Source organism: Megachile rotundata, chromosome 5, assembly GCF_050947335.1.
Source record: "Megachile rotundata isolate GNS110a chromosome 5, iyMegRotu1, whole genome shotgun sequence".
Lineage (NCBI taxonomy): Eukaryota > Metazoa > Arthropoda > Insecta > Hymenoptera > Megachilidae > Megachile > Megachile rotundata.
In genome coordinates this window covers 2,207,385-2,230,531 of record NC_134987.1, presented here as the reverse complement: position 1 = coordinate 2,230,531, position 23,147 = coordinate 2,207,385, and the positions used below count along the sequence as shown (strand labels likewise).

Genomic DNA, 23,147 nt, shown 5'->3' with positions numbered 1-23,147 from the left:
TGATTTTGAACAACTTTTTCCTTTACCAAAATGCTGGTTAAAGCTTAGTTTTTTAATTATTAATGAAAAACACTGACCAATCAGGGCGCGAGAATAGCGCGCGCTCAGATGCGAGAGCGACAGGTGCAAGCGTGACGCTTGACCCTGGTCGTGAACAAACAAATCGCGCGATATCGGTAACACAGTTACCATCATCGGTAAAATACGTCAGCCTGTAAATAGTTATAAAATTCACAGCTATTTATAAGTATAAATTTCTTAATGGAACTTATTTTATGGATGAAACGAAAATAAAGATGAAGATCAAGCGCAGTTTTTTTTAGATAATTAAAAAAGATGACTGTTTGTTTAACGACATAAAATTAAAGTGTGTGAATCGGTTGCCGGAAAATCATCTATTTTTGGTTAAACCGATGAACGCTATGCAGAGAAGGGTCCGGAGTCGCGAACGATGCACTCGTTGTGCGGTTAAGATGGGAGAAACAGGGTCACACACAAATAATTTGGGTGTTCGTGTTTTATTGACGTCTATGAGCTCGCTATAACAGCTGACAGAATCAAAATACCGCTCATTCCAGGAATTCGGCGCGTATATATGCAAAGCACAATGTTGATAGTTCTCGAAGTCGAAGGTTCTCGACGCATTGTTTACTATCAGTGTAACAGACCGCGAAGGTTCGCGTCGAGCGGGCCTTCGCAATCTTTCGCGTGCTAGCTAGTCTCGCTCTCCGCACCCCTCACCGCGTAGTACGCTTCAAAACAAAAGAGAGACACGCAAGAGGTGGGAGCGAGAGAGCAAGAGCGCGGTTTCGGTAGTTCGATGGTTCGGGATTTTTCCCAAACAAAAAAATACTCAGACGCTTACCTCATGAGTGAATTTGCGATGCGAGAATTCTGCACTAATTTTGAAGTACATCGTCGTATGACAAGAAACCTGTTTACTCGCTAAAATCCACAAGAGCATATCAATACGCGTTCTGTGGGATTGTCAAGTGAAAAGGGTGATTGTCATATTTGATGTTTTCCGTATAATAATGGTACAATTTTCGAAAGCCCCACTAAACAAACACACTATCACACAAGCACCACGATTGTCCACTCCTTAGTATCGAAATGTTAAAAATATCCACCTTTTTTCCACATCAATTCGTTTACGAAAGTTCCTCACCATGTACACACTACACATTATGCGCGATGAGTCATTCAAAGAAAAGAATCAGTTATTGCAAGATCTATTATTGCGATCGCACAACACGTCTTACTGATAAAATTATATAAATTGTTTAGACATAATTGAGCCTGAAAAATCATGGTAGTTTATTGGCTCGAATGATACGAATTAGGGAAAAAAGCCTTGCGGCATAAAAAACCCCTTACAAAAATATCTATTCGTTAACGATTCTACGATGAAAATGTGTACGAGTATGTATACGTTATGTGTATGGTTGAGTTGATTGTGGATTGATTTGAGGAGAACAGGGTCTCGCTCAATGTTGTTCGATTTGAGGAGAACAGGGTCTCGCTCAGTGTTGTTCGATTTGAGGAGAACAGGGTCTCGCTCAGTGTTGTTCGATTTGAGGAGAACAGGGTCTCGCTCAATGTAATTCGATTTGAGGAGAACAGGGTCTCGCTCAATGTTGTTCGGTTTGCGTGATAATTCACGTTGCGTGAGATTATTCACGATGATTGATTCGAGGAGTGTTGGACTCACTCGAATAATGTTGCAATGTACGATTTAACCACCACGTGGCCTGTTCGAGGGTGTAGGACTCACCCGAACAGTGTGCGATGTATGATTTAACTACCTTACCGTGGCCCATTCGAGGAGTGCAGGGTCCCACTCGAATGGTGTTGTGATTGATTTCCGAATCACCCTGCATTGGTTATGCTACGTTGCGTTACGCGGAACTTTCTAACTCACGATTCACTTTCTCGACTCTCGATCCGAACCGTGCAAGCTTCAACGTTCGACTGCCTTTTTCGTTGTACGAAAAATCGCCTAAATACCCTCGCGTTTCCGAAGGCGACAGTTAAGAAAGACTTTATGCTTTCGCCTGTTAAAACTGTTCAAAAAGAGAGGTACAGCTGTTAGCTCATTTATGGCACGCACGTGTTTACAGTAAGACTGCTTCGGACAAGATTTGAGGCACAAAAGCGTCCTCGGTGACCCGTATTTCGAGGTATGAACGGCTCACGGCGATCCGCGCGCCGAACCATTTGAACCCTGTTGTAAATTCCTTAATCGCGACAAAGGCTTCGGTTCGCGGCCGATCATACTTCCCCCGTTGCGAGTGCAACGAGCAATGTTTTTGTGTATGGGTGAGTAGTGCTTTGTATGTTGTACGCATGGATACTTAGTTATAAAACGGTACAATGATTCTAAGTAATTTCGATTAGCGCACATAATTGTAATATTGCGTTTGAAGATGCCGTTGGCGGTTTTAATTGTGACGACTCGGACTTCTCCGACGCCATCAGGATGTAATTCCGTTATTTTGCCCAGTCTCCATCGTATGCCTGGCTGACTTTCATCCAACAGGATGACGATTGCGTCGATCTTGGTCTGTCCGCTGGATTTGTGCCATTTCTGGCGCCTCGCAATTCGTTAAGTATTGATACCACCGGCTCCAGAAATTTTGTCGTGCCTTACTGATAACTTTGCAGGAAGTTAGACGATTTTCTGGAACTACGAAATGATTATATTTCGGCAGCATCGTGAGCGGATGAGCGACTAATATATGCGCAGGTGCTAACTTTTTCAAGTTAGTATGATTGCGATTATATAATTACAATTGTATGATTGCGATTTTTTGATTGCAATGGTATGATTGTGATTGTATGATTGTGATTGTATGATTGTGATTGTGTGATTGTGATAGTATGATTGGGATGGTATGGTTGTGACTGTTGGGTTGTGATTGTACGATTATGATTGCATGATTGTGATTGTATGATTGTGATTGTATGATTGTGATTGTATGATTGTGATTGTATGAATGTGATTGTATGATTATTATTGCATAATTGTGATTGTATGATTATGATTGTGTGATTGCGATTGTATGATAGTCATCTTATGATTGTAATAGTATGGTCTTGATTGTATGATTGTGATTGTGTGATTGTGATTGTATGAATGTGATTTTATGAATGTGATTGTATGATTGTGATTGTATGGTTGTGATTGCATGATTGTGATTTTATGATAGTGATTTTATGATTGTGTTTGTATGATTGTGATCGTGTGATTGTGATTGTATCGTGGTGACTGTAAGTTTTAGATTGAATGATTGTGATTGTATGATTGTGACTGTAAAATTGTGATTGCATGATTCTGATTGTATGATTGTGACCGTGTAACTGCATTGAATGATAGTGATCTTATGATTGTCATAGTATGTTTGTGATTGTACCATTGTGATTGTATTATTGTGATTGTGCAATTTTGACTGTATGGCTGTGATTGTATTGTTGTGATTGTATGTTTGTGATTTTATGATTGTGGTTGTATGATTGTGATTGTGTGATTGTGATTGTATCGTGGCGATTGTAAGATTGTGATTATATGATTGTGATTGTATGATTGTGACTGTAGGATTGTGACTGTAAAATTGTGATTGCATGATTATGATTTATGATTGTGATTGTATGATTGTGATTGTATGATTGTGATTGTATGATTGTGATTGTACGATTGTGATAGTACGATTGTGATTCTAGGATTCTGATTGCACGATTGTGATTGTGTGATTGTGATAGTATGATTGTGATTGAATTGTTATGATTGTATGGCTGTGATTGTATGATTGTGATTGAATGGTTGTGATTGTATGGTTGTGATTGCATGATTCTGATTTTATGATACTGATTTTATGATTGTGTTTGTACGATTGTAATCGTGTGATTGTGATTGTATCGTGGCGATTGTAAGATTGTGATTATATGATTGTGATTGTATGATTGTGACTGTAGGATTGTGACTGTAAAATTGTGATTGCATGATTATGTTTTTGAGTGTGATTGTATGATAGTAATTGTATGATTGTGATTGTATGATTGTGATTGTATGATCATGATAGTATGATTGTGATTGTATGATTGTGATTGTATGATTGGGATTGTATGATTGTGATTGTATTATTGTGATTGTATGATTGTGATTGTGTGATTGTGACTGTATGATTGTGATTGTATGATTGTGATTGTATGGCTGTGATTGTATGATTGTGATTGTATGATTGTGATTGTATGATTGCGATTGTATGGTTGTGATTGTATGATTGTGTTTGGGAGATTGCAATTGTATGATTGCGATTTTATGATTCAGACTGTGTGATTGTGATTGTATGATAGTAATTGTATGATTGTGATCGTATGATTGTGATTCTATGATTGCGATCGTATGATTGTGATCGTATGATTGTGATCGTATGATTGTGATCGTATGATAGTGATTATATGATAGTAATTGTATGATTGTGATCGTATGATTGTGATTGTATGATTGTGATTGCATGATTGTGATTCTATAGTTGTGGTTGTGTGATTGTGATTGTGTGACTGCGATTGTATGATAGTGATCGTATGATTGTTATAGTATGATATTGATTGCATGATTATGATCGTATGATTGTGGTTGTACAATTATCGTTGTATGATTGTGATTGTATGACTGTTCTTGTATGATTATGATCGTATGATTGTAATTGCATGATTGTGATCGTATGATTGTGGTTGTATGATTTTGATTGTATGATTGTGATTGTATGAATGTGATGTTATGATCGTAATAGTGTGATTGTGATTGTACGATTGTGAATGTATGATTGTATTGCCTGATTGTGACTTTATGATTGTGATTGTATGATTATGATTGTATGATCGTGATTGTATGATTGTTATTATACGATTGTGGTTGTATGATTGTGATTGTATGAATGTGATTGCATGATTGTGATTGCATGATTGTGATTGTATGTTTGTGATTGTATGATTATCATTGTACGATGATGATTGCATGAATGTGATTGTATAGTTGTGATTGTATGATTGTGAATGCATGATTGTAATTGTATAGTTGTGATTGTATAATTCTGATTGTATGCTTGTGATTGTATGATTGTGATTGTATGGTTGTGATTGTATGATTGTGATTGTATGATCGTGATTGTACGATTGTGATTGTATGGTTATGATTGTATGATTGTGATTGTATGGTTGTGATTGTATGAATGTGATTGTATGATTGTTTTTGTATGATTGTGATCGTATGATTGTGATCGTATGGTTGTGATCGCATGATTGTGATCGTATGATTGTGATCGTATGATTGTGATCGTATGATTGTGATTGTATGATTGTGATTGTATGATTGTGATCTTATGATTGTTATAGTATGATTGTGATTGTATTGTTGTGATTGTATGGTTGTGATTTTATGAACGTGATTGTATGATTGTGATTGTGTGATTATGACTGTATGATTCTGATTGAATGGCTATGATTTTATGGCTGTGATTGTATGATTGTGATTGTATGATTGTGATTGTATGATTGTGGTTCTATGATTGTGATTTTATGATTGTGATTGTGTGAATATGACAGTACGATTGTGATTAAATGGCTATGATTGTATGATTGTGATCGTATGATTGTGATCGTATGATTCTGATCGTATGATTGTGATCGTATGATTGTGATCGTATGATTGTGATTTTATGATTGTGATTGTATGATTGTGATTGTATGACTGTGATTGTATGATTTGTGATTGTATGATCATGATTGTATGATTGTGATCGTATGATTGTTATAGTATGATATTGATTGCATGATTATGATCGTATGATTGTGGTTGTACAATTATCGTTGTATGATTGTGATTGTATGATTGTGATTGTATGATAGTGATTGTATGATTGTGATTGTATGATTGTGATTGTATGATTGTGACTGTATGATTGTGATTTTATGATTGTGATTTTATGATTGTGATTGTATGATTGTGATTGTATGATTGTGATTGTATGATTGTGATTGTATGATTGTGATTGTATGATTGTGACTGTATGATTGCAATTGTATGATTGCGATTTTATGATTGTGATTTTATGATTGTGATTGTATGATAGTAATTGTATGATTGTGATCGTATGATTGTGATTGTATGATTGTGTTTGGGAGATTGCAATTGTATGATTGCGATTTTATGATTGTGACTGTATGATTGTGATTGTATGATAGTAATTGTATGATTGTGATCGTATGATTGTGATTCTATGATTGCGATCGTATGATTGTGATCGTATGATTGTGATCGTATGATAGTGATTGTATGATAGTAATTGTATGATTGTGATCGTATGATTGTGATTGTATGATTGTGATCGTATGTTTGTGGTTGTACAATTATGGCTGTATGATTGTGATGGTGTGATTGTTCTTGTATAATTATGATCGTATGATTGTAATTGCATGTTTGTGATCGTATGATTGTGATCGTATGGTTGTGATCGCATGATTGTGATCGTATGATTGAGATCGTATGATTGTGATCGTTTGATTGTGATTGTATGATTGTGATTGTATGATTGTGATAGTATGATTGTGATTGTATGATGGCGACTGTATTATTGTGATTGTATGATTGTGATTGTGTGATTGTGATTGTATGTTTGTGATTGTATGATTGTGATTTTATGATTGTGATTGTATGATTGTGATTGTATGATTGTGATTGTATGATTGTGATTGTATGATTGTGACTGTATGATTGTGATTGTATGACTGTGATTGTATGGCTGTGATTGTATGATTGTGATTGTATGATTGTGATTGTATGATTGCGATTGTATGGTTGTGATTGTATGATTGTGTTTGGGAGATTGCAATTGTATGATTGCGATTTTATGATTCTGACTGTGTGATTGTGATTGTATGATAGTAATTGTATGATTGTGATCGTATGATTGTGATTCTATGATTGCGATCGTATGATTGTGATCGTATGATTGTTATAGTATGATATTGATTGCATGATTATGATCGTATGATTGTGGTTGTACAATTATCGTTGTATGATTGTGATTGTATGACTGTTCTTGTATGATTATGATCGTATGATTGTAATTGCATGATTGTGATCGTATGATTGTGGTTGTATGATTTTGATTGTATGATTGTGATTGTATGAATGTGATGTTATGATCGTAATAGTGTGATTGTGATTGTACGATTGTGAATGTATGATTGTATTGCCTGATTGTGACTTCATGATTGTGATTGTATGATTATGATTGTATGATCGTGATTGTATGATTGTTATTATACGATTGTGATTGTATGATTGTGATTGTATGAATGTGATTGCATGATTGTGATTGCATGATTGTGATTGTATGTTTGTGATTGTATGATTATCATTGTACGATGATGATTGCATGAATGTGATTGTATAGTTGTGATTGTATGATTGTGAATGCATGATTGTAATTGTATAGTTGTGATTGTATAATTCTGATTGTATGCTTGTGATTGTATGATTGTGATTGTATGGTTGTGATTGTATGATTGTGATTGTATGATCGTGATTGTACGATTGTGATTGTATGCTTATGATTGTATGATTGTGATTGTATGGTTGTGATTGTATGAATGTGATTGTATGATTGTTTTTGTATGATTGTGATCGTATGATTGTGATCGTATGATTGTGATCGTATGGTTGTGATCGCATGATTGTGATCGTATGATTGTGATCGTATGATTGTGATCGTATGATTGTGATTGTATGATTGTGATTGTATGATTGTGATCTTATGATTGTTATAGTATGATTGTGATTGTATTGTTGTGATTGTATGGTTGTGATTTTATGAACGTGATTGTATGATTGTGATTGTGTGATTATGACTGTATGATTCTGATTGAATGGCTATGATTGTATGGCTGTGATTGTATGATTGTGATTGTATGATTGTGATTGTATGATTGTGATTGTATGATTGTGGTTCTATGATTGTGATTTTATGATTGTGATTGTGTGAATATGACAGTACGATTGTGATTAAATGGCTATGATTGTATGATTGTGATCGTATGATTGTGATCGTATGATTCTGATCGTATGATTGTGATCGTATGATTGTGATCGTATGATTGTGATCGTATGATTGTGATTGTATGATTGTGATTGTATGATTGTGATTGTATGACGGTGATCGTATGATTGTGATTGTTTGATTGCGATTGTATGATTGTGATCGTATGATTGTGATTGTTTGATTGCGATTGTACGATTGTGATTGTATGATAGTAATTGTATGATTGTGATTGTATGATTGTGATTTTATGATTGTGATTGTATGATCATGATAGTATGATTGTGATTGTAGGATTGTGATTGTATGATCATGATTGTACGATTGTGATTGTATGATTGTGAATGTATGATTGTGATTGCATGATAGTGAGTGTGGAGTTGTGATTGTGTGACTGGGATCGTATGATAGTGATCTTATGATTGTTAAAGTATGATCTTGATTGTATGATTGTGATTGTATGATTGTGATTTTATGATTGCGGTTTTATGATAGCGATTGTGTGATTGCGATAGTATGATTGTGATTGAATGGTTATGATTGTATGGCTGTGAATGTTTGATTGTGATTGTACGATTGTGATTGTATGATTGTGATTGTATGATTGTGATTGTATGATTGTGATTGCATGATTGTGATTCTATAGTTGTGGTTGTGTGATTGTGATTGTGTGACTGCGATTGTATGATAGTGATCGTATGATTGTGATAGTATGATATTGATTGCATGATTATGATCGTATGATTATGGTTGTACAATTATCGTTGTATGATTGTGATTGTATGACTGTTCTTGTATGATTATGATCGTATGATTGTAATTGCATGATTGTGATCGTATGATTGTGGTTGTATGATTTTGATTGTATGATTGTGATTGTATGAATGTGATTTTATGATCGTAATAGTGTGATTGTGATTGTACGATTGTGAATGTATGATTGTATTGCCTGATTGTGACTTTATGATTGTGATTGTATGATTATGATTGTATGATCGTGATTGTATGATTGTTATTATACGATTGTGATTGTATGATTGTGATTGTATGAATGTGATTGCATGATTGTGATTACATGATTGTGATTGTATGATTGTGATTGTATGATTGTGATTGTATGACTGTGATTGTATGATTGTGATTGTATGATTGTGACTGTGTGATTGTGATTGTATGATTGTGATTGTATGATTGTGATTGTATGATTGTGATTGTATGATTGCGATTGTATGGTTGTGATTGTATGATTGTGTTTGGGAGATTGCAATTGTATGATTGCGATTTTATGATTGTGATTTTATGATTGTGATTGTATGATAGTAATTGTATGATTGTGATCGTATGATTGCAATTTTATGAGTGTGATTACATGATTCTGATTGTATGATTGTGATTGTATGATTGTGATTGTATGATTGTGATTGTATGATTGTGATTGTATGATTGTGATTGTATGATTGTGATTGTATGATCGTGATTGTACGATTGTGATTGTATGCTTGTGATTGTATGATTGTGATTGTATGAATGTGATTGTATGATTGTTTTTGTATGATTGTGATCGTATGATTGTGATCGTATGATTGTGATCGTATGGTTGTGTTCGCATGATTGTGATCGTATGATTGTGATCGTATGATTGTGATCGTATGATTGTGATCGTATGATAGTGATTGTATGATAGTAATTGTATGATTGTGATCGTGTGATTGTGATTGTATGATTGTGATCGTATGTTTGTGGTTGTACAATTATGGCTGTATGATTGTGATGGTATGATTGTTCTTGTATAATTATGATCGTATGATTGTAATTGCATGATTGTGATCGTATGATTGTGATTGTATGATTGTGATTGTAAGATTGTGATTGTATGATTGCGATTGTATGATTATGATTCTATGATTGTGATTATATGATTGTGATTGTATGATTGTGATTGTATGATTGTGATTGTATGATTGTGATTGTATGATTATTTTTGTATGATTGTGATCGTATGATTGTGATCGTATGATTGTGATCGTATGGTTGTGATCGCATGATTGTGATCGTATGATTGTGATCGTATGATTGTGATCGTATGATTGTGGTCGTATGATTGTGATTGTATGATTGTGATTGTATGATTGTGATAGTATGATTGTGATTGTATGATGGCGACTGTATTATTGTGATTGTGTGGGTGTGATTGTATGTTTGTGATTGTATGATTGTGATTTTATGATTGTGATTGTATGATTGTGATTGTATGATTGTGATTGTATGATTGTGATTGTATGATTGTGATTGTATGATTGTGACTGTATGATTGTGATTGTATGATTGTGATTGTATGATTGTGATTGTATGATTATGATTGTATGATTGTGATTGTATGATTGCGATTGTATGGTTGTGATTGTATGATTGTGTTTGGGAGATTGCAATTGTATGATTGCGATTTTATGATTGTGACTGTATGATTGTGATTATATGATAGTAATTGTATGATTGTGATCGTATGATTGTGTTTGTATGATTGTGATCGTATGTTTGTGGTTGTACAATTATGGCTGTATGATTGTGATGCTATGATTGTTCTTGTATGATTATGATCGTATGATTGTAATTGCATGATTGTGATCGTATGATTGTGATTGTATGATTGTGATTGTAAGATTGTGATTGTATGATTGCGATTGTATGATTATGATTCTCTGATTGTGATTATATGATTGTGATTGTATGATTGTGATTGTATGATTGTGATCGTATGATTGTGATTGTATGAATGTGATTGTATAATTGTTTTTGTATGATTGTGATTGTGTGATAGTAATTGTATGATTGTGATTGTATGATTGTGAATGTATGATTGTGATTGCACGATTGTGATTCTATAGTTGTGGTTGTGTGATTGTGATTGTGTGACTGCGATTGTATGATAGTGATCGTATGATTGTTATAGTATGATATTGATTGCATGATTATGATCGTATGATTGTGGTTGTACAATTATCGTTGTATGATTGTGATTGTATGACTGTTCTTGTATGATTATGATCGTATGATTGTAATTGCATGATTGTGATCGTATGATTGTGGTTGTATGATTTTGATTGTATGATTGTGATTGTATGAATGTGATGTTATGATCGTAATAGTGTGATTGTGATTGTACGATTGTGAATGTATGATTGTGATTGTATGAATGTGATTGCATGATTGTGATTGCATGATTGTGATTGTATGTTTGTGATTGTATGATTATCAATGTACGATGATGATTGCATGAATGTGATTGTATAGTTGTGATTGTATGATTGTGAATGCGTGATAGTAATTGTATAGTTGTGATTGTATGATTCTGGTTGTATGCTTGTGCTTGTATGATTGTGATTGTATGGTTGTGATTGTATGATTGTGATTGTATGATCGTGATTGTATGATTGTGACTGTATGATTGTGATTGTATGATTGTGATTGTATGATTGTGATTGTATGATTGTGATTGTATGATTGCGATTGTACGATTGCGATTGTATGTTTGCAATTTTATGAGTGTGATTATATGATTGTGATTGTATGATTGTGATTGTATGATAGTAATTGTATGATTGTGATCGTATGATTGTGATTCTATGATTGCGATCGTATGATTGTGATCGTATGGTTGTGATCGCATGATTGCGATCGTATGATTGTGATCGTATGGTTGTGATCGCATGATTGTGATCGTATGATTGTGATCGTATGATAGTGATTGTATGATAGTAATTGTATGATTGTGATTGTATGATTGCGATTGTATGGTTGCAATTTTATGAGTGTGATTACGTGATTGTGCTTGTATGGTTGTGATCGCATGATTGTAATTGTATAGTTGTGATCGTATGATTGCGATCGTATGATTGTGATCGTATGATTGTGATCGTATGATTGTGATTGTATGATTGTGATTGCATGATTGTGATAGTATGATTGTGATTGTATGATGGCGACTGTATTATTGTGATTGAATGATTGTGATTGTGTGATTGTGATTGTATGTTTGTGATTGTATGATTGTGATTTTATGATTGTGATTGTATGATTGTGATTGTATGATTGTGATTGTATGATTGTGATTGTATGATTGTGACTGTATGAATGTGATTGTATGATTGTGATTGTATTATTGTGATTGTGTGATTGTGATTGTATGTTTGTGATTGTATGATTGTGATTTTATGATTGTGATTGTATGATTGTGATTGTATGATTGTGATTGTATGATTGTGATTGTATGATTGTGACTGTATGATTGTGATTTTATGATTGTGAATCTATGATTGTGATTGCATGATAGTGAGTGTGTAGTTGTGATTGTGTGACTGGGATCGTATGTTAGTGATCTTATGATTGTTAAAGTATGATCTTGATTGTATGATTGTGATTGTATGATTGTGATTTTATGATTGCGGTTTTATGATAGTGATTGTGTGATTGCGATAGTATGATTGTGATTGAATGGTTATGATTGTATGGCTGTGAATGTATGATTGTGATTGTACGATTGTGATTGTATGATTGTGATTGTATGATTGTGACCATATGATTGTTATAGTATGTCTGCGATTGTATGATTGCGATTGTATGATTGTGACTGTATGATTGTTGTAGTATGTTTGTGATTGTATGATTGTGTTTGTATTATTGTGATTTTGCGATATTGACTGTAGGGTCGTGATTGTATTGTTGTGGTTGTATGTTTGTGATTTTATGATTGTGATTTCATGATTGTGATTTTATGATTGTGATTGTATGATTGTGATTGTATGATTGTGATTGTATGATTGTGATTGTATGATTGTGACTGTATGATTGCAATTGTATGATTGCGATTTTATGATTGTGATTTTATGATTGTGATTTTATGATTGTGATTGTATGATAGTAATTGTATGATTGTGATCGTATGATTGTGATTGTATGATTGTGTTTGGGAGATTGCAATTGTATGATTGCGATTTTATGATTGGGACTGTATGATTGTGATTGTATGATAGTAATTGTATGATTGTGATCGTATGATTGTGTTTGTATGATTGTGATCGTATGTTTGTGGTTGTACAATTATGGCTGTATGATTGTGATGCTATGATTGTTCTTGTATGATTATGATCGTATGATTGTAATTGCATGATTGTGATCGTATGATTGTGATTGTATGATTGTGATTGTAAGATTGTGATTGTATGATTGCGATTGTATGATTATGATTCTCTGATTGTGATTATATGATTGTGATTGTATGATTGTGATTGTATGATTGTGATCGTATGATTGTGATTGTATGAATGTGATTGTATAATTGTTTTTGTATGATTGTGATTGTGTGATAGTAATTGTATGATTGTGATTGTATGATTGTGAATGTATGATTGTGATTGCACGATTGTGATTCTATAGTTGTGGTTGTGTGATTGTGATTGTGTGACTGCGATTGTATGATAGTGATCGTATGATTGTTATAGTATGATATTGATTGCATGATTATGATCGTATGATTGTGGTTGTACAATTATCGTTGTATGATTGTGATTGTATGACTGTTCTTGTATGATTATGATCGTATGATTGTAATTGCATGATTGTGATCGTATGATTGTGGTTGTATGATTTTGATTGTATGATTGTGATTGTATGAATGTGATGTTATGATCGTAATAGTGTGATTGTGATTGTACGATTGTGAATGTATGATTGTGATTGTATGAATGTGATTGCATGATTGTGATTGCATGATTGTGATTGTATGTTTGTGATTGTATGATTATCATTGTACGATGATGATTGCATGAATGTGATTGTATAGTTGTGATTGTATGATTGTGAATGCGTGATAGTAATTGTATAGTTGTGATTGTATGATTCTGGTTGTATGCTTGTGCTTGTATGATTGTGATTGTATGGTTGTGATTGTATGATTGTGATTGTATGATCGTGATTGTATGATTGTGATTGTATGATTGTGATTGTATGATTGTGATTGTATGATTGTGATTGTATGATTGTGATTGTATGATTGCGATTGTACGATTGCGATTGTATGTTTGCAATTTTATGAGTGTGATTATATGATTGTGATTGTATGATTGTGATTGTATGATAGTAATTGTATGATTGTGATCGTATGATTGTGATTCTATGATTGCGATCGTATGATTGTGATCGTATGGTTGTGATCGCATGATTGCGATCGTATGATTGTGATCGTATGGTTGTGATCGCATGATTGTGATCGTATGATTGTGATCGTATGATAGTGATTGTATGATAGTAATTGTATGATTGTGATTGTATGATTGCGATTGTATGGTTGCAATTTTATGAGTGTGATTACGTGATTGTGCTTGTATGGTTGTGATCGCATGATTGTAATTGTATAGTTGTGATCGTATGATTGCGATCGTATGATTGTGATCGTATGATTGTGATCGTATGATTGTGATTGTATGATTGTGATTGCATGATTGTGATAGTATGATTGTGATTGTATGATGGCGACTGTATTATTGTGATTGAATGATTGTGATTGTGTGATTGTGATTGTATGTCTGTGATTGTATGATTGTGATTTTATGATTGTGATTGTATGATTGTGATTGTATGATTGTGATTGTATGATTGTGATTGTATGATTGTGACTGTATGAATGTGATTGTATGATTGTGATTGTATTATTGTGATTGTGTGATTGTGATTGTATGTTTGTGATTGTATGATTGTGATTTTATGATTGTGATTGTATGATTGTGATTGTATGATTGTGATTGTATGATTGTGATTGTATGATTGTGACTGTATGATTGTGATTTTATGATTGTGAATGTATGATTGTGATTGCATGATAGTGAGTGTGTAGTTGTGATTGTGTGACTGGGATCGTATGTTAGTGATCTTATGATTGTTAAAGTATGATCTTGATTGTATGATTGTGATTGTATGATTGTGATTTTATGATTGCGGTTTTATGATAGTGATTGTGTGATTGCGATAGTATGATTGTGATTGAATGGTTATGATTGTATGGCTGTGAATGTATGATTGTGATTGTACGATTGTGATTGTATGATTGTGATTGTATGATTGTGACCATATGATTGTTATAGTATGTCTGCGATTGTATGATTGCGATTGTATGATTGTGACTGTATGATTGTTGTAGTATGTTTGTGATTGTATGATTGTGTTTGTATTATTGTGATTTTGCGATATTGACTGTAGGGTCGTGATTGTATTGTTGTGGTTGTATGTTTGTGATTTTATGATTGTGATTTCATGATTGTGATTTTATGATTGTGATTGTATGATTGTGATTGTATGATTGTGATTGTATGATTGTGATTGTATGATTGTGACTGTATGATTGCAATTGTATGATTGCGATTTTATGATTGTGATTTTATGATTGTGATTTTATGATTGTGATTGTATGATAGTAATTGTATGATTGTGATCGTATGATTGTGATTGTATGATTGTGTTTGGGAGATTGCAATTGTATGATTGCGATTTTATGATTGGGACTGTATGATTGTGATTGTATGATAGTAATTGTATGATTGTGATCGTATGATTGTGATTCTATGATTGCGATCGTATGATTGTGATCGTATGATTGTGATCGTATGATAGTGATTGTATGATAGTAATTGTATGATTGTGATCGTATGATTGTGATTGTATGATTGTGATCGTATGTTTGTGGTTGTACAATTATGGCTGTATGATTGTGATGGTGTGATTGTTCTTGTATAATTATGATCGTATGATTGTAATTGCATGTTTGTGATCGTATGATTGTGATCGTATGGTTGTGATCGCATGATTGTGATCGTATGATTGTGATCGTATGATTATGATCGTATGATTGTGATCGTATGATTGTGATAGTATGATTGTGATTGTATGATGGCGACTGTATTATTGTGATTGTGTGATTGTGATTGTATGTTTGTGATTGTATGATTGTGATTTTATGATTGTGATTGTATGATTGCGATTGTATGATTATGATTCTCTGATTGTGATTATATGACTGTGATTGTATGATCGTGATTGTATGATTGTGATTGTATGATTGTGATTGTATGATTGTGATTGTATGATTGTGATTGTATGATTGTGATTGTATGATTGCGATTGTACGATTGCGATTGTATGTTTGCAATTTTATGAGTGTGATTATATGATTGTGATTGTATGATTGTGATTGTATGATAGTAATTGTATGATTGTGATCGTATGATTGTGATTCTATGATTGCGATCGTATGATTGTGATCGTATGGTTGTGATCGCATGATTGCGATCGTATGATTGTGATCGTATGGTTGTGATCGCATGATTGTGATCGTATGATTGTGATCGTATGATAGTGATTGTATGATAGTAATTGTATGATTGTGATTGTATGATTGCGATTGTATGGTTGCAATTTTATGAGTGTGATTACGTGATTGTGCTTGTATGGTTGTGATCGCATGATTGTAATTGTATAGTTGTGATCGTATGATTGCGATCGTATGATTGTGATTGTATGATTGTGATCGTATGATTGTGATCGTATGATTGTGATCGTATGATTGTGATTATATGATTGTAATTGTATGATTGTGATCGTATGATTGTGATTGAATGATTGTGATAGTATGATTGTGATCGTATGATTGTGATCGTATGATTGTGATTGTATGATTGTGATTGTATGATTGTGATAGTATGATTGTGATTGTATGATGGCGACTGTATTATTGTGATTGTATGATTGTGATTGTGTGATTGTGATTGTATGATTGTGACTGTATGATTGCAATTGTATGATTGCGATTTTATGATTGTGATTTTATGATTGTGATTTTATGATTGTGATTGTATGATAGTAATTGTATGATTGTGATCGTATGATTGTGATTGTATGATTGTGTTTGGGAGATTGCAATTGTATGATTGCGATTTTATGATTGTGACTGTATGATTGTGATTGTATGATAGTAATTGTATGATTGTGATCGTATGATTGTGATTCTATGATTGCGATCGTATGATTGTGATCGTATGATTGTGATCGTATGATAGTGATTGTATGATAGTAATTGTATGATTGTGATCGTATGATTGTGATTGTATGATTGTGATCGTATGTTTGTGGTTGTACAATTATGGCTGTATGATTGTGATGGTGTGATTGTTCTTGTATAATTATGATCGTATGATTGTAATTGCATGTTTGTGATCGTATGATTGTGATCGTATGGTTGTGATCGCATGATTGTGATCGTATGATTGTGATTGTATGATTATGATCGTATGATTGTGATCGTATGATTGTGATTGTATGATTGTGATTGTATGATTGTGATTGTATGATTGTGATTGTATGATTGCGATTGTATGGTTGTGATTGTATGATTGTGTTTGGGAGATTGCAATTGTATGATTGCGATTTTATGATTCTGACTGTGTGATTGTGATTGTATGATAGTAATTGTATGATTGTGATCGTATGATTGTGATTCTATGATTGCGATCGTATGATTGTGATCGTATGATTGTGATCGTATGATAGTGATTATATGATAGTAATTGTATGATTGTGATCGTATGATTGTGATTGTATGATTGTGATTGCATGATTGTGATTCTATAGTTGTGGTTGTGTGATTCTGATTGTGTGACTGCTGTTGCATCGCCTTAGAATGCGATGCAGCTATCTTTTGTATTTTTACCAGGCAATAGACCGAGGATCTCGAACTGACCGTTCAGGCAATAAGTTTATGAAGCCATTGACCATTTTTCGTTAGCAAAAAATACCTTCGCGTCGGTACCCAAGTTTACTGCTTGGGACCAGCATGTTTAATTTCCTATTCCGTTACTTTCAATCATCGTCGTCAGGGTCAGAGTGCTTTTTCACCTTATTACTTGCTACGGGTTTTTCCCAAATCGCGGTATCCCTCGTGCGTCACCCCTTGGTCGCGGCTACTTCCAGGGGTGACCATTTCTTGTGCGAGGGAGGTGACCATTTCTTACGAGGGCGGTCACCTCTCAAAAATCAACAACCAATAAGAAAACACACCCCTTCCAAATTACCGATTCCGAGGTAACATCGACAGCTACTTTGGCGAAAGAACACAGAACACGAATATATCTTCAACAACACGTATCTAAAACACGAAAAGAACACGAATATATCTCGTACAACACATAGCTAATTCAAGAGAAGAACACGATAATATTTCAACTATCACAATCAACACGCGTCTAAGTCGCGAACAGTAATCTTTGAACATCTCAAATATTACATTTAAATCACGAACGAACTCACTTGTATCTCGAGTAATAAAGACCGAAACCACGAACGAATCGACTAATATCTCGAATAACGAACTTTCAATCGAATCGTAACATCACGAATTATCACTTAAAACCAGGCCCAGAGCTCGTTAAATCCTGACTGGGTCAGAACAGTGTCGGGTGCCCGAATCCGCGCTGTTTACGCAGCATTTTTTGGTCCTTCGAGCCGGATATCGGTGTGTATTGGTGCTATCGAAGAAGAATTCTGAGCTACTGCATCACTGGGTCCAACAACACGAGGCAGCAGCCAAGGACAACAGGGTTGCTCCAGATCATCGTCAGGCCACGATATTCAGCGAGCACGAGAGGACTAGCACGAGGTAACGGCGTTTTTGGACAATTCAGCAAGGAGTTTCATCCACCGGCTGCGAACGAGTCCACAACGTGTTCAGCAACGTAATTCGTGAGTCAGACATATTCAATTAACTCGTCAATTTCCATATTTTTCCATCCTTCTTCCGACGTCATAATGGCCCAAGAATCGAATACGCAAAATCTTCGCGAACTCATTCGAAAACGCGCAACCATTAAATCTAAATTAACAGCCTTCGCGAAGTTCTTAGACACATGTCGCGAACCAGAAATCATACCTCTTAGCGAATTAAAGCTCCGTACTGCGCGTCTCGAGAAAGAATTCGACGTTTTTGATACGGTTCAAAGTGCATTAGAATCGGCAGCATCTGACAACGAATACGAAATTAGGTTAAATGAACGTACCGATTTCGAAGATCACTACTACGGGATCACAGCCGTCGCGAAAGATATAATAGAAAAACACGAGAAAAGCAGTAATCAAATAGACGGTTCGCCACACGCCCTACAACCTTCTGGTTCGGCTGAGGCAAATAACTTTCAATCTCTGCTGACAATTCTATCAGAATCGCAAGTCAAGCTACCTACAATGCATTTACCAAAATTCAGCGGAACTTATGAAGCATGGCCCGGATTCGCGGACGCGTTTAAATCAGCTGTCCACGAAAATCCAAGCTTCCGCGACGCGCAAAAACTTATTTATTTAAAATCTTGTTTAACGGGAAAAGCGGCGGAAAAGGTCGAATCGTTGGAGACCACCGCAGCAAATTATTCAGTAGCGTGGGATATCTTAGATAAATATTACAACGATCCAAGCGTAGTCATTAACAACCGCGTCCAAGCATTTTTTGATTTGCCGTCATGTTCGCGATATAATCCCACTGCTTTGGGTGAATTAACTGACACGGCCATGAAGCACTATAACGCGCTGAAAGCACTTAAAAAACCATTCTTAGAAGCGTTTCCTATTTATGCGATAATAAGCAAATTAGACGATCAAACGCGATTACGGTGGAAGGAAAAAACACAAGGAACCGATCTTCCGACGATGGAAGAATTACTAGAATTCCTGCATAACAGGCGTAGGGTTTTAGAAACTACTAGGGTAGAACCCGCGAAACAACCAACAACACGAATTAATAACACGACTCCAACAACACGAACTAATAACACGAACTCAATAACACATACACGATCAGGTCCCTTTACACAACATCGCGGATCACCAAACGTTAATAGACCAACTCACACACCAACTTACATACCAACTCACGCACAAACTCACGTACAACCTCACGTACAACCTCACATACAAACTCACGTACAAACTCACATACCAGCTCACGCATCAGCTCACGCATCAGCTCACGCGTACCCCGTACAGCAAGCACGTTGCTACATGTGTAAGGCAAATCACTTTACACAATATTGTCAACAGTTAACATCCGCGAATGTTGACGAACGAACCGAAATGATTCAAAAAGCTGGCTTATGCATCAATTGCTTAAGGCCAAATCACGAACTCAAAGATTGTCTTGCTGGATGCTGCAAGCAGTGCAATGGAAAACACCATACACTGTTGCACAAAGAGCAGAAACCGGTACAAGCGACGGTATCGGCATTAAGTGCGAATTGCCTAAACGAAACAATTTTATCGACCGCGATAGTTTATATCCGCGACAAACATAATCGACCGCAGCCCTGTCGAGTCCTCCTGGACTCAGGGTCACAATCGCATTTTTTAACTGAACGCTTCGCTAATAAACTCTCTCTACCGTTAACTAACGTAAACATTCCGGTAACAGGAATAAATCACGGAACCTCACAAATTCGAAATTCACTACACACTTCTGTCCAATCAAGAATCAACAATTTCACAACAGATCTAACGTTCCTTATACTACCACGCATTACCGAAATCCTACCATTACGTCCAATATCAAAAACACAGCTCAATATCCCAGCCAACATCCCATTAGCCGATCCTAATTTTAACACTCCGTCCGAAATCGACGGTTTGATTGGTGCAGAAGTATTTTTCAAACTGCTTTGTATCGGTCAAATTTCAATCGCGAACAATTCAATTACCTTGCAAAAAACGAAATTAGGCTGGATCCTCGCCGGTAAATTACCGTCGAAGCCATCATTAGGTGCCACGCATTGTAATGTCGCATGCAATGTGCTGGAGACCGGCATAACGAAATCCGGGAAATTAAAGGAATCCCTCCCCAAATCAGTCTCATCTACTGAGGAACGCGCATACAAAAATCATTTCGCAAATTCGACAACACACGAATCGAACTCCGGCAGATATATGCCATTTATATCACGACCGCCGACATTAGGCAATTCTTACGCGTCTCGACAATTCCGCGCGTTAGAGCGAACATCGGATAAAAACACAAACTTACAACACGAACACTCAAAACACTTAAACGACTATCACACTTCAGGGTACATGGAGGTACTAAAGAATCGAAATACACAAAATGCGTACTAATTTCCACACCACGTAATACAGAAACACGACAATTTAATTATAAAATCATGTAAATCAGCCAGCATCACTGACCCCATTCGCAGTTTCGGACAGGACTTTTCGAGTAGGTAGACAGTTAGCAAACGCGGATCTTCCTGATAATGAGAAGTATCCCATGCTACTGTATAAAAATCGTCATTCAACAAAGTCAATCATTCGTAAGGCTCATTTTAGAAAATTTCTATGCACGTTCGTTTTTCCATATTTTTTCTGTTTTTCAACTCGAATGGTGTCTATCGAAATCATATCAGATTTAACAGCTACTGCTTGTGTGTCAGTATTGCAACGATTCTTCTCGAGGCGTTGCAATCAAGCGATATTCACTTGGACAACGCGACGAAGTTCGTAAGCGCGAAACGCGAATTGTTCGAGCTTCATATATATTACCGACATAAACAGTAACATCAAATAATCGAATCCTTTAGCTAATCGAAAAATTAATTTACATTTTATTCTCTTCCGATCATCTTATTTTGGTTTTATCTGAAAATTTGCAATAGAATTCACAGAACACTTATAACTCGTAAGAAAATGCGCTATCGTTCGAATGGCCTCTATTCTTATAAATGTAGTAGAAGTCATCCTACGTTCCTCATCTGTGATTTCAGTATCCTCTGATCCAATAACCTAACTCCTATCATGCCTACCTATTTCCTAATTGGCGAGTGTAATAAGTGTGCCTGACCACGATTACACGAACCTATCGAACGGACAACTTTCATCCTGACAACACGTTTAACGAACCCGCCAACACTTCTGGAAGCCCTGGCGATCTAAGTACGAGGGTCATTCAATAAGTAAAGAGACAAATGGCTATAACTCAAAAACGGTTTATTTCAATCTTTCAAAATTAAGGCTATTTTTCAACATAATCTCCCCGCACAGTTATGCACTTGTCCCATCTTCCTTGCAGCTTCCCAATTCCCTTGGCGAAGAATTCTTTCGATTTACCCCGAAGCCACTTTTGCACCGCTTCCTTAACTTCATTGTTAGCAAATCTTTTTTCACGTAGGGCGTCTTTGAGTGGTTCAAACAGGTAAAAATCAAATGGGGCGAGGTTGGGACTGTAGGCAGGATGAGGTAAGACCTCCCAACCCAATTCTTGAAGCTTATCAGGGGTCAGCTGGACTAAAAATCTAATGACTGAGCGCTGCTCTTCTAAGGTGCAATCTTCTAGTGGACTTGCCATGGTGAATTGAAAATTTTGAGGTTATGTTGACATAAAATGATGAAACAGCTGATCAGAGCATATCCCAAGGTTGCCAACTAACACTCCTGAAAAGATTGTACACATTCATTGAATAGTTTTAAAATTATAGAATTTGTCTCTTTACTTATTGAATGACCCTCGTATTTACAGGAGCTGATCTCCTATAAAAAACACCGGCGGAACTCAGCAGCCTGCAGTCGGAACCATGGGTGTGGTCCAAGAAGACACTCTCATTCTATGCAGCGGCCATTAGGCCGAATTACGTCAATCCACCCTGGCGCAGCTGAAATCATCTGTGTGGTGACAGTGCGAATCAGCCGTGGTGATTTATAACGAACAATTACAAACAATTACAAACAGTCAAACGAACAATTAAACGTGTCAATCCGCTACCGATTGGACAATGAAATCGGATGTAGATAGTTAGCATTATCGTTGTATATATTTTCCAATAATGTGAGTGTGTAATGTGTGTATGTATGATTGTAAGAAGGGTATGAATGAGAGTGTGTAATTATTTAGAATAACTAGTTAAATAAGTATCGTAACGCGTTAGTGTGTATATACATTACTACACTCGCGCTAAACTATCGTACATCAAACATAAC

At 35.3% G+C, this 23,147-nt stretch overlaps 1 protein-coding gene across 1 annotated transcript; it reads left to right on the top strand.

Moving 5' to 3' along the window:
- Positions 1-18,947: 18,947 nt before the first annotated feature.
- LOC143264498 (uncharacterized) lies at positions 18,948-21,290 on the top strand. Its single transcript, XM_076531971.1, has one exon. The coding sequence runs from the start codon at positions 18,948-18,950 to the stop codon at positions 21,288-21,290; it is 2,343 nt and encodes a 780-aa protein (XP_076388086.1).
- Positions 21,291-23,147: the final 1,857 nt, after the last annotated feature.

What these genes read in the sequence shown, in the direction of transcription:
- LOC143264498 (XM_076531971.1), top strand. Translation starts at nt 18,948, where the DNA reads ATGGCCCAAGAATCGAATACGCAAAATCTTCGCGAACTCATTCGAAAA.